Genomic DNA, 12,989 nt, shown 5'->3' with positions numbered 1-12,989 from the left:
TTTCTCAAGATCTTTTTCAATTGATTTATGCATCCTGGAACAACGATGATATCCATTTGAACTTCTTTCAATCATGTATCCTGCATGCCTACTTGTATATTTATAAGTCGGCTATGTATAGGAGTCTTCAGTTTATTTGACTTGGATTATTAGGCTTTGTTTTTTTCACTGTCACATCTACCACGTGTATATTACTGAGAAGAAAAATCCAAAAGACAAAAAACTTGCATATTTATATACATGTATACCATTAGCGAATAGCCTTCACAAAATAATTTAACCCCAATTAATTTGACAAAGTAAATCATTCCTGTATTCTTCACAATTCACATTCATCCGAGAGTCTCTAGATCACTTAGTAAACTGTAATTGAATTTCGTTTAAAATTTCACATGCTCATATGGTTGTCAAATGTTTGAAATATAGTCCTTCAACAAAGCATTCTATAGATCAAAACTGTAGTTCTGTAGACATTCTGCTATTAGATAAGTTTTAGGGGTAGTTTGATCTCTGTGATTGTGAGTGAAGGTAAAGGTCATTTATTTGAACAAATTTAAACTGTTTTATCCCAGTATGCTCTATCATATATATTGTCCACTTGGGTATTACTAAAGTAAGAAGTCATTTAAGTTTTTGACCTCTTGTGACCTTGAAAAATAGTCAAGGTCATTCGTTATAGCAAAAGCTTCATCCTAGCATGCTATAGGTCTGAACTTCAGTGAAGAGGTCAAAATATGAGACTTACAGAAAACCTAACAAACACATTATAACAAATAATCATACCGTATTCGCCATAATTAGCGTCCCTCCCCTTTTCTGGAGAAGAGTTGAAGTTGTATAAATGCCCCCATTCCATGGGTTTAACAATGTTTGACAACATGTTATGACTCTAACATCAGCATTGTATCCCATACTTTTACATTTGAATCACGGTTTAATTATGCGTCTCAAAGGAGAAAAGGCATATGCATGTTTACTGTAACAGATTAATGTACCATGTACAGAAAGATTTAAAATATGGCTGAATTTTTTCGTCCACAACTTACATTTTAGTTCAATAATAAGGCTAAGCATGTTCCTTTTTTTACAATTATTGAAGCACTCTGAGCGCTAATTACAGCGTATACGGTATACCCGCCAGGTAAATGAGCTAAAATAAAGATACTGAAAAAGTATGCCTTTAAAATTGTTTATACACATATATGTAATCATTAATGAAATTACATAATGACAAATGTTTTTTTTAAAAAGATTCTAGATATTTACAAATTACACGATCTTATTTACATATAAAATACACTGTAATGTTGATGTAATGTTGGTTAAAACATCTCACTGATACCATAAAAGTATTGAATACGGCCTAACTATTATCATGATAAACTGATAGTGATTCACAAAACAAGTTTAACACCAAAAATTTGCTGATTTCAAGCAAGAGTAATAGCTAATATTGTTCTTCTTCCAATCACAAGTTGTCGGACATCAAATTTGTCTGATTAATTCAGTGTTTTCAAAAAAAACCTCACATCGTTGTCAAAAACAGGTACATGTAGTACATGTCTATGTATAATAGCTTATGTCTATGAATATTGCTACTAGTAGTTTTATTATGTTATATATAAGCTTTGAGTCACATCCTTGGTCTACTGTTAATGTTGGAGGTGGGTCCAACATCCACTGTAGGATCAAATTGATCCTCTGTGAAACTTCTCCAGTTGCATAAAGGACTTTTCTAATTTTGTTGTAACTTTTTAAAATTTCACTGTGAAGTTTGTTTGGTTGTACAACGACATGTTAACTTGGGTGTACTATATATTAGTCCAGACGATTACTGACTTTTCTGATCCTGAACAATCTGTTGGAACCTTTTCCTCATAACCACAATAAATGAACGCAAATTATTGGTCTGGTTCAGCTTCTCCACCAAAACATCTAGTTCAGGCACAGGAGGTTCACAGTCTGAAACTATGGACATACAAAACATTTATGATTTGAACATTTTTTAATACAAAAGAAGTTCACAACAAGAAGTTACATAATAAAAAGACTGAAATAGCCTTAACTTCAAACAATTTGTCAACACTAATTTGTAATTTCAAATTTACACTATCCTGATTGGCTGCTCTATCTGTTTTTAATTATTTATAATTCAAATTATTGAGAACACTGAAAGCAAAATAAATGCAAATGTTGAAACACATGTGCTACAGATCTACCAAGAAAACCAAGAAAAATCATTTTTGGTAGAACGAATATTGTTTTTTCACACGCCAAGAATGACACTGTCTACATATTCATCAAGATGTGCTTTTACTTGTTTCATAATAAATGTAGTTGTTACAGAGTTATCTCCCTTGAGGGCAGGTATCCATTGTGATGTCATTGTTTTGTGAATAAAACTCGCATCATCTTTTTTCTGAAAAGTGCATTGTATGACATTATGCTCGCAAAACACATGACGTCACAATCAATACCTAACCTCAAGGGCAGACAATTCTTTAATGTGCAAAGATGGAATATTTTTTTAAGTTATCAAAGTTAAGTTATTCAGCTTACCGTATCGGGACTTTCCTGTAACTTCTTTGCACAATAAACTCTTGTTACCACATTTATCACTTACCAACATATTTGCGATCATCCCCATCCACTTTGATGAAAAAATAGAAGATTGACTCGGGATCGTCCCTGTCTATGTGTTTGAAAAGGCACTGAAGACGATTGCCTGTTAATATATTAATTGGTAAAAATTGATAACAAAAAATCATCCCCTTGGAAGTTGGGAGACAAGGCAGTGATATCTAAACCAGATAGTAAGATTTCTTGAAAGTTGAATAATTATCTTCTCATTTTAATATAAGGCCAAAATGAAAAATGTCTGTTTAGGGTTACATTGGCAAAATAAATAGGGTTGGTCAGGAGGATTTAAATTTTTTTTTTTTATTTTTTTTTAGTGTCTTTCTCTCTAAAATGATGGCCAGAACCGGAGTCTGAGATCAAAATCCCGACTTTTTAATTTTTTTTTCCGTAGAAAAGTGGGAAAAAAAACTTAGGTTCAGGGATAAAAAATTAGGGTCGGTCAGGTAACCCTAAACAGACATTTTTTTTTTGTCTAATTAAGATACAATAATTATCCAAAATTCTTATTTGATTTTGTATGGTCCATTGAGATGTAACACAACAATGCATTAGTTAATAAAGGGGGTTTTGAGATTCCAAAATGACACGAGTAAAGTACTTAAAATTGATTTGTCCCACCTTCTGGTGATTGTGATGCCATAAAGATCACATCAAAATATGACGTCACAATCACAGAAGATGGAACTAATTGACTGTAAATAGTACTTCACTTATGTCATCATTCTGGTGTCTCGACTCAACAATTTTTTTATTAGAAATTTAGGACAACTATACATAAGTTATAATGAAATTGTGTTGTAATACCTTAATCAGTATAATTATCTCCCTTGACTGACTTTTTTTTTCTATAAACAGACTGATAGGGCCTTTGTCACTATGATATTTGTCACTATGATACTGATATTGTAACTCATATATCCATCTACTACTTGATACACAGTTCACTGATTATAGACAAATATGGGTTATGCTTGCATGCCTGTATATAGCCTAAAAGTGTACCTGATGTTTTTTTGAATGTCAATCCCAATCTGGAATGGAACATGGTAGCTGCCTTGTCTAGTTCATCCAGTTTCTGTTGCGTTACTTTTCCTTGCAGCGATAAGTCTGAAATTAAAGATGAAATATTAGTAAATCTAATGGCATAAAAGTAAGGACCAATGACATCACCTTGGCAAACTCCTTTAAATGTTTGGAATATACTCCGACCTCTCTATAATAGCTCAGACAACCAAACTTGGCTCAAATCAAAATTTCAAAACCCTCCGGTTTTTTTTGTGACAATCTAATTTTGTTTCCCATTTTTCGGTTGTCCATGGTGTCATAATAATCTTATGTATGACTTGTTGAGTGCCAAGTTAGAGTCAACTTGATTGCGGTTCAAATGATTGCATATCTGCTTCAGAAAATTATATGAGCTACCGGGGTACAAGCGAAAAACATCCTTAAGAACTTTTTGTCTGCTTGATCTTAGTTTTGTTTGTTTTGTTTCACTTTTTCTCACATTTATAGCTACTTACATACTCAAAATTAGTGAAATAAACTAGCACCGCTTATCATATCTACATGTGATTAAAGATGCTCCACCGCCGACAGAGCATAAACAATATTCATCATTTGAACAATAATTGGTGTTAAATTGTGTAGATATGTCTAATTAAAACAAAAAATAATTTGAAATAATTCATTTTACTTTCGGTGCATGTGCGATCAGTACTGCATTCCATATAGCATAGTGCCATGGATTTTTTTCGGGACGCAATTAATTATTTTTAATATTCTTATATTATTAAAGTAAAATTAGAAGCTCAAACTTTTCAATTCAATGGAAGCTCAAACTTTTCAATGGTGGTAATGGTGTAAAGTGAGTAACTTTTGTAACTGAAGAAAATTAGTAGTTCCTCTAAATTTTTGATTAAAGGAAAAATACTACTTGTCAGCAGTGGAACATTTTTTAAGGTATTAGACATGTTTTCGATCATTTTTAATTTGAAGATGTTGTCCTGACAGAGCCACTGACAAGACTGACCTTTGACACTTAGTTTTATATGAATCCTGATATTACAATTAATAAATAAGTCAGAAAAACACAACTTACACTCTCTTTCTTTGAGTATTTTCTTGGACTCTTCTCCAAGCTGTGAATTAGCATTCTCCTTCAAATGAAGCACATTGTCTGTTTCCCCTTGAAGCTGCTGTAAACTTGCCTTCAGTTCCTGTAGCTTGTCAAAACGATCCTGTAGTTCTGAAGGACAAAAAGAAAACTAACATCATCAAGAAATTTGATGGTCAGGTACTATACTTTACCAATATAAGCAAGGTTTGATCCTCATTCAGATCAGCTGTGAAAAAATAGGAGCAAGGTTATTTGCTCCATCTTCTCAGGTCAATTTTGTTTCCACGCCAATTTGGAGTTTTCATACTATTTTGTTATCAGTCAAATAAGAACTGTTTTACCACCCAGGGATTTTTTGTGTGTGCATTTGAGCCGAAATTCGGCCCCTTCCCCTGCAGAAAAGCTATATTTTCTCAATTTGATGTAAATATTTTCCCAAATAAAGAAAAACTTTTATAAATTATAAGTTAATGATAATAATATATATAAATAAAATATATGTATGTCAAGAAAGGAAAAATGTAGTATTTTTCTTAATTAAAAAGTACAGGCCTTTGAAAAGACGCTTTGCAGCACACTTCATCATTTTACCTTTCAAGTTACTTTTGCTGAGCTGTTCCATTCGCTTAATATTGCCTTGGTGGGATTTTATTTCCTCTGAAAAAACAAAAAAATATTTAAATGTTAAACATTTTTTGAAAAAGTTCAATGATCCACAAAGGATAAATACATAGATTTAATCATTTCTTCTGAGGCAGATCCAACATATTCCTCATTATTGCTCATATTGCTTAACCATATTCTCAGAGATCAATAGAAAAAAAAAGGATTTTTACAAATGTAAATGCTGACTCAAGGTTCATTAAAACTTATTCAAGATATTTTTTAAGTGTTTTGCTTTTGTATGGGGTTTACATTTGACAATCATGATCATTTTTCTATGAAATGAACCCAATGTTTCCCCCATGACGAAAATTGATAATCATTTCTCCATGAATGAAATTGCTTGAAAGCCAAGTGATATGTTATTACAGATAGACAGAAAACATGAAAGACTATCAAATTATGTTCCATCATTCACCTTGTCCTTTCTGCATTATATGCTGATGTTGGAAACCAGCCATGTGTTTCTGATATTCCTCTCCGGCCCATTTTGTTATTATTTTATCACTTATACTCGTCAACCTTTCTACAAGCTTGCAAGATTGTTCCTGGAGAGTTTCAATTTCGTCTTTTGATGTCTGAAACATATATATCACAAATTACTGCTATAGCCCTCTATGTCCTCATGGTAGCAAGTTCAAAACTCAGGCAGAAGATAAACAGTTTATCTATGAATACTCAAGATTTAATAATTATAAATGTAAATGAAAAAAAAAAAAAATGAAAAAAAAATGAAAAATAAATATGAAGGTAAGCATGCATATTAAGTTATATATATATATATGTTCTCAACTAATAGAACTGAGAAACAATCATATAACTATGTCATAAAAATTAACAAAGTAAATGTTGCAATTAATGGATACCTGAGATTATCATGCATGATTTATCTATACTGTAAACCAACTTTGATTTGTGGCTATCAAATTTTGTGAATTTCGTTTCAAAACAAGTTTGCGGTGATTAATTTTTGCGGAATATACTACATATAGTTCTACTTTCATTTGATACTAATATGCTAAGTCATATCTATAATAATTCCTGGAGATTAACTCTCGCGAATTTTAGTCTATCGCGAAAGTAAATTGCACGTAAATTGCACGCGAATACAAGTTGTTTTACAGTAAATATATCCCTGCCAGTCTTAGGGCACCAGAATAATAGCTTATGTAGTCTATGACTCTATCAGCAAGTCTGATCTAGACCTAAAGATAAATATACCACGATCTCTCAGATATGTAGTTTCATTATATAATTTTCAAGAGTTTTTCAAAAATTAAATTTTGGTAGCAATAATGCCTTAAATTCACGCTTTCAATTTGCATCCAACTGTTGGGCGTTGGCATGGCGGAGCTTTTTCACTCCTTTGGGAATGGGGCCTGTGGCTTTTAATTTGGGAAAGTGTGCGACAAAACCAAGATTTGGGAAAAATTATGAAATATGAAATAATAAAGCATTACAAATACTAAAATAAAGTAAGACTTTTTATTTCCAGTGTAGTTTATGTACTTTTCTGAAGCCAATTCACATGTATTTAAAGCCTTAGCCAACCAAGTTCATACAATGTTTTTGGATAGTCTGCAATAAACTTTGATTTTGGGAAATTTAAGGCTTGGGGAAAATTAAGAGGATTTGCCATGGGGAATGGGGCCGAAATCAAAAAAAGCCCTGCATGTATACACCTCTAATCTATGGAAAATACAAATTGCTGTTGCTGGTATTTTTATAATGTTGTTTAGAATATGTATTACTGTATATATTTGACCCAATAAGTTTCCCTCCCTATCTCTGAGACATCCATTTCAATTGCCCATGCATAAATAAAGACCTATTATACTACACAAAAGTTAAACTGTATCAATTTACAATAATTTCATATTATTAGCACCTTTTAATTTTTTCGATTTCTGAACTGCCTTCGGCACTTATTGGGTCGGATATGGTATAAAAATAAAATTGAGAAAAATTGCCCATGTGCATTGATCTAAATCATTTAATTACTGTCATTTCAAATGAACGATTAAGAGCAATGTAAAATAACTGCTGAAATATGCACTAACCAGTTCATATGTATTGTTTTGAACAAAGTTATTTATTATTATAAGAAGAATACATATAGAAACCTGAAGGAGCCAGGTCGCCTCTATATAGCAATTGTAAAATTGACTTTGCATTTGGGTTTATCTTTCAAAGTGATTGTTCGGCCAACTTTGTTTCAGTTTTCTTTGAATTCCTACAGACCACCATTTAAATATCATTTTGAGCTTTGTGTTTTTTAGCTGCGATGAGGTAGCTCTGAGCGATGGATGGAAGATTTCTGACAGATGATCGTCATAAGATCCTGCCGGGAATGGAGTGGAGGCAGGGTATGATTATTCATTTTATGTGTAGTTTTGTTGATCGAGTTGATCAGATCTCAACTACATAATCGTTGTAACTGAAGTTACCACTTCAAAGTGATGTCATAGTTATATCACATTACATAATACCCTTAACCTTATTTTTTTGACATGCCTCTTAAAAAAGGAAATCCTGTAAAGATACAAGATTTGAAGAATTATCTGTTTGTTAAATAAAATTGTAAGGTACAGTAACTGCTATGCTTCTAACGCCTGATGGAACGTTATGCATAGATACTTGTTTTATGATAACTCCTCGGTCATCATCGACACATGGTACTTTACGTCTAGATCTATGTGCCATCGTCGGGAAAAGAAATGTTTTTAAAACAGGTTACAGTTGACATAACCAGATAAAGTTAGACTGACAGGTCCCTGACTGGATCGTTCGATTAAATACATTTATTAACATAAGTTTTTTTTATATCACATAAACATTAAAAGGGGTTAAAGGGAATCAGGCAGAACAGGTAGATATGCCATTTTGGGGCCATGATGCTCTGATTACCATCGTAAATAAATAACAAGTGCTTCTTCTCTAGTCAAATCAGCCGCCTTCTCCATTAACTTCCGTTGTATCAGCCAATCAGATTTGTCGACACAAACGACAGTTTGCTCCAGATAACGCAATTTTTGATGACGTGTACACATATGGAGGTAAACTGCGCCATATCATTTTCTGGATTCATTCATTGATTGAATCATTTTCTGTTTTTATCACCAAGTGTTTTAGACACCATTATTTCCACTACGCTCACACAGTTGAATAAAGAAGGATGGATGAGCGTGAAGTTTTGACTACACTGAAGATTTTGATTATAGGTGAAAGTGGAGTTGGAAAATCAAGGTAACAGCAAAAGATGTCAGTGTTGAGAAAAATATTCGATGGAATCGTCATTTTCTCATTTTTATGGCACAGTTTTAAAATACTTTTCGTTTAAATTCTTCAAAATATATATATTATTTTACATTTATCGCATTATTCCTTTGCTTCGTGTTCTTTCTCACTGAGTCACTGTTGTTTGTTTTGTTACTAAAAATAGACTGGTCATACATTTGGGCCATGATCAATGAACCATAAAAACAAATACAATGATCTGTCATGAAGCTATGTGTGCCTAATAAACCAATTAAGTGAAAATGCAACCTCGGCCAATGTATATTAAATTCCTCAAGCTCTCCAAAATTAAGCCAATAAATGGTACATTGTAATACAGTTATACTTAATTAAGCATTTAGTATATATCAGTGTATTTTTCTCATCCTCTATTATACATACAGTCCATGAATTACAATATGATTTTAGAATCAAGTCTGAATAGGAGATGACCTGGTCTGATACCAAATAGTGTCCGCAAGTTACACATTTTGATACAGCAGTCCGCTCTGGCGCTAAACCAGACATCTATCAGTCTAATGTATAAGTCTGGTGTCAGGGCCGGTGTCAGGGCCAGAGTATCTCGGACTACTCTTTAGTATACGTACAGTACTGATTGATGTACCATTGTACCTACTTGCATGGTCATCAATGAGACTGCATGTGCCCTTCCTTTCTTTCCAAAGTCAAAGTCTTTATACCCCTGATGACACAAGAGACCCTTATCTATACCGGCCGATATAGCTGGAAACTTTTATGATTGAGCTATGTATATATACGTATAGCTTACATAACATCAAGGATCGATTGATCCAGTTTAACCAAGCTACATCATAGTGCATTTGTGGTTTAAAATTGTTACTTATAGAATGGACCATGCATGACACTAAACAAGAAATCAGAACATTGATTTTTAAAGATTTTAATTATCACTCAGACATTGACATCCATGAGCTTATACATATTTTTTGTTTGTTGCAGTTTGTTGCTGCGATTTACAGATGATACATTTGATCCAGAGCAGGCAGCTACAATAGGTCAGTATATGTTCATATATAGCTCTGCGGGCAATGACTGCACAGTTTATGTGCATAAAAATCACTGTTCAACACACTCACCATGAGGTTATAATTATTCTTTACTTATATTTATAGATTTTTCTCAAATCAGTTATTTAATTTATTATAATTTATTAATCTGAAATTCAGAAACAAAGTTGAGGGGGCCAGATGGGGAATGTGGCTATATACTAATAATTATATACTGGAATCACTCTGTCTGTCATCTGCAAATCTTGCCTGGACATACAACTTCTCTGATCCAAATTAAACAGCTGGTTGGACCACTTTTAATATGTACTTCACAATAATGTTGGGGCCTATGAGAAGTTGTACAGGAAGCCTTAAGCTTTATTTTCTGAACAGTTTGGTTGTCATGGTAACCAAGTCACAAAACACAGGTCTTCTACCGCGGCCAATAACTTTTTTGTCTGATGATCAATTTAGTTTACACTTGGTCAAGTGATGTAACATATATAAATGCCTCTTACCAAGGCATTTCACACATCATTATGGATATCATAATTTGACAATAAATAATAATGCTTTTTGTTTGTAACAGGTGTTGACTTTAAAGTAAAAACCCTACAGATTGATGGTAACAAAGCCAAACTTGCTATTTGGGTAAGTTCCCATAATCTGCGAGTGATCATTGAGCACCATTTGTGATCAGAGATTGATGTCTCTGTCATTAACCCATAGCATATAAAAATACACATTGCACATGTAACATTTTGAACCTGGCATACATACAAAACATTATGTTATTGTTTTACATGTACTTAAAGTTCAAAATATTATATGTAAAACTTTAGAAGAAGAATCAATTTAACTGTAATATTATCACTGCTGGTTGGTCAAATACATGCAATGTAAACCTGGTGAACAAAAGCCATTGTTGAAAACGCCATCAATCTTATAGTTGGACAATTCAACCTGTGATCATGTTACAGTTAAATTGATTCTCCTGAAGAATGTGTGATTAAACATGAGTTAGATTTAGCTATAGAACAATAAGCTATTTACAACCCATATGAAGATTTTTGACAGGTCAGCTGTCGTCAAGCCTTTTGCTGAAGGCAAAATATTTTACCCAGATAGAGTATTCGGTATTTAACACTATATAATAATTCAGGTATTAATAATAATATATCTTTCCTGATGTTAGATTATTTTATTGCATTATACTAATATTGCACACATACTTATCAGATATTAGCTCAATTTGGTGTATGGATTGCCATTATTGGCCATTTAGAACTGTAATACTTATTATGATTTGATTGATTTTTAGGACACAGCAGGTCAGGAGAGATTTAGAACACTGACACCAAGTTACTATAGAGGAGCACAGGGAGTCATTCTAGGTAGGTTGATCTGATTCAAATACATGACAGAGAAGGGCAGAAAGTAGGAGGGTGTGGACAATACATGTATTGTGTCCGTCATTCCATCCATCTGTCGTTCTAAAAAATATCTTGTGATCAGAGGTTTATGACAATTACTATAAGGCACCTGTTTGTATACTCAGGCAAAAATCAGAAATATTACTTAACATTGATTTAACTTAGAAATGGGATAAAATGAATAATTGGTCCTTTTCAGATCTAGTGCATGAAAGGATATGAAGACAAGATAAACCTTATAAAATATACTGATTTTAGATCTTAAAAAGGAGTAGAGCCACGAAGGGTGTAAATGGTCCTGTCGAGGAGCCCGCCAATTAAAATGTCAGAATATTTTAACTGTACTTTGTGAAAAAAATATCTACAAGTACTAAACTTTTATTATTTAATTTGTTTTCTCTCTTTTTTTCGCAGTGTATGATGTGACCAGTAAAGCGTCATTCAACAAACTAGAACAATGGCTGAATGAGCTAGAGACATTCTCAACGAAACATGACCTCATCAAAATGCTTGTTGGAAATAAGATAGATAATGTAAGGGTTTTATATGTCACCCGCAACGCAAGGTTGACACTTATAAGGTATCACTATGTTATTGGTGTCAGCCTCCTGGAAATTGTTTCCGTGTGATAACTTTAGTATTTATTGTCCGATTTCAACTAAATTTGGTATATTGCTCTATATCAATGTGATCTCGGATGAGTTTGATAATGATGAAAATCTGTCACTATTTACAAGAGTTACGGGACTTTAAAATCGTCAAAACAGATAAATCCATAGTTTTCGCTTGATAACTTTGCTACTTATTATCCCATTTCAACCAAATTTGGTATATTGTGATACTGGTCAAAATCCGCCAATATTTGCAAGAGTTTTGGGACTTGATAACTTCACCTAATTATTAACAATATTTTCAACTCTATATATAAGCGACACATCCACTTCCGTGGAATTCTTGTTTGAATTTTGAATCATCATACCTATTGAACAAGAGAAATTGATAGTGTGATTTAAACCAAGGGTTGAATATTCAATTAATGTTTTACATTGCCATATACTGGAATATTGTAAATCTGAATTAATACACCGATAATTATAATAATCATATTCATTATGATAAAAATGTGCTGTAAAACAATTTAAAAATTTAAGCTCAAATGCTTAATAGTTTATCATAATTAAGATATGCAGTAGATTTATGATAACAATGCTCGGTTTTATATTTAGAAAATAATGATTTAAGACAAATGCTTAGAGAGCTCTTTGAAATGCAAATTTAATTAATTAGACACTCAAGTATAAACATTGCTTTATGGTTTTTTATCATGTTGACAGGAAAGAAGGGAGGTAACTAAGGAAGAAGGGCTGAAATTTGCCAGGAAACACCACATGTTATTTATAGAAGCCAGTGCTAAAACAAAAGAGGGTGTGCAGTGCGCTTTTGAAGAACTTGTTGAAAAGGTAAGCAATTTCATGGAATATAGGATATACCATATTCAGTAAATCTCCAAGTGCATGGATTTTTTTCAAAGAGGTAGTAGGAGGGGGAGGGGGGCGTATTAGAACCTAAATCCTCACCAGACTTATCCACCCTTAGACTTTGTCATATCAAAACTGAATGCATTTCAGATAAATGAACTGACCAACCACAGACCTGTAGATTGATAGATAGTAACACAGAACTTCAAAAGTATACATTGTACCATTTCTCAATTCTTTCAGTGTTTATTTTACATTAAGGACCATACTACCTGTCTCATCTACTTATCTATTGTCACACATATAGCCTTCAATTTTGTTATAACTTGTAAGTAGTCCAGGAGTGGATATA

The 12,989-nt window shown here is 32.8% G+C and overlaps 2 protein-coding genes across 2 annotated transcripts; one reads left to right on the top strand and one right to left on the bottom strand.

Moving 5' to 3' along the window:
• Window positions 1-298: 298 nt before the first annotated feature.
• LOC138314376 (kinetochore protein Spc25-like) lies at window positions 299-8,457 on the bottom strand. The gene is made up of 7 exons (XM_069254679.1): window positions 8,327-8,457; window positions 5,838-5,997; window positions 5,348-5,413; window positions 4,739-4,885; window positions 3,643-3,747; window positions 2,624-2,725; window positions 299-1,968 (listed from the first exon to the last, which is right to left on the bottom strand). The coding sequence occupies exons 1-7, from the start codon at window positions 8,327-8,329 to the stop codon at window positions 1,832-1,834; spliced, it is 720 nt and encodes a 239-aa protein (XP_069110780.1). The 5' UTR covers window positions 8,330-8,457; the 3' UTR covers window positions 299-1,831.
• On the top strand, window positions 8,456-12,689 carry LOC138314377 (ras-related protein Rab-18A-like). Its single transcript, XM_069254681.1, has 6 exons — window positions 8,456-8,665; window positions 9,677-9,732; window positions 10,316-10,377; window positions 11,048-11,120; window positions 11,574-11,692; window positions 12,494-12,689. The coding sequence occupies exons 1-6, from the start codon at window positions 8,595-8,597 to the stop codon at window positions 12,659-12,661; spliced, it is 549 nt and encodes a 182-aa protein (XP_069110782.1). The 5' UTR covers window positions 8,456-8,594; the 3' UTR covers window positions 12,662-12,689.
• The last annotated feature ends 300 nt before the right edge of the window (window positions 12,690-12,989 follow it).

The sequence above is a fragment of the Argopecten irradians genome, chromosome 2 (assembly GCF_041381155.1).
Source record: "Argopecten irradians isolate NY chromosome 2, Ai_NY, whole genome shotgun sequence".
In the NCBI taxonomy this organism is placed as follows: Eukaryota; Metazoa; Mollusca; class Bivalvia; order Pectinida; family Pectinidae; genus Argopecten; species Argopecten irradians.
This window is presented reverse-complemented; position numbering and strand designations above follow the sequence as displayed.

What these genes read in the sequence shown, in the direction of transcription:
- LOC138314377 (XM_069254681.1), top strand. Translation starts at nt 8,595, where the DNA reads ATGGATGAGCGTGAAGTTTTGACTACACTGAAGATTTTGATTATAGGT. An exon ending in AGAGCAGGCAGCTACAATAG is followed by an intron (nt 9,733 to 10,315) that starts GTCAGTATATGT and finishes TGTTTGTAACAG; the next exon opens with GTGTTGACTTTAAAGTAAAA. An exon ending in AGCACAGGGAGTCATTCTAG is followed by an intron (nt 11,121 to 11,573) that starts GTAGGTTGATCT and finishes TTTTTTTCGCAG; the next exon opens with TGTATGATGTGACCAGTAAA.
- LOC138314376 (XM_069254679.1), bottom strand. An exon ending in GACATTCAAAAAAACATCAG is followed by an intron (nt 2,726 to 3,642) that starts GTACACTTTTAG and finishes ATATATTAACAG; the next exon opens with GCAATCGTCTTCAGTGCCTT. An exon ending in GGATGATCGCAAATATGTTG is followed by an intron (nt 1,969 to 2,623) that starts GTAAGTGATAAA and finishes GTATGTCCATAG; the next exon opens with TTTCAGACTGTGAACCTCCT.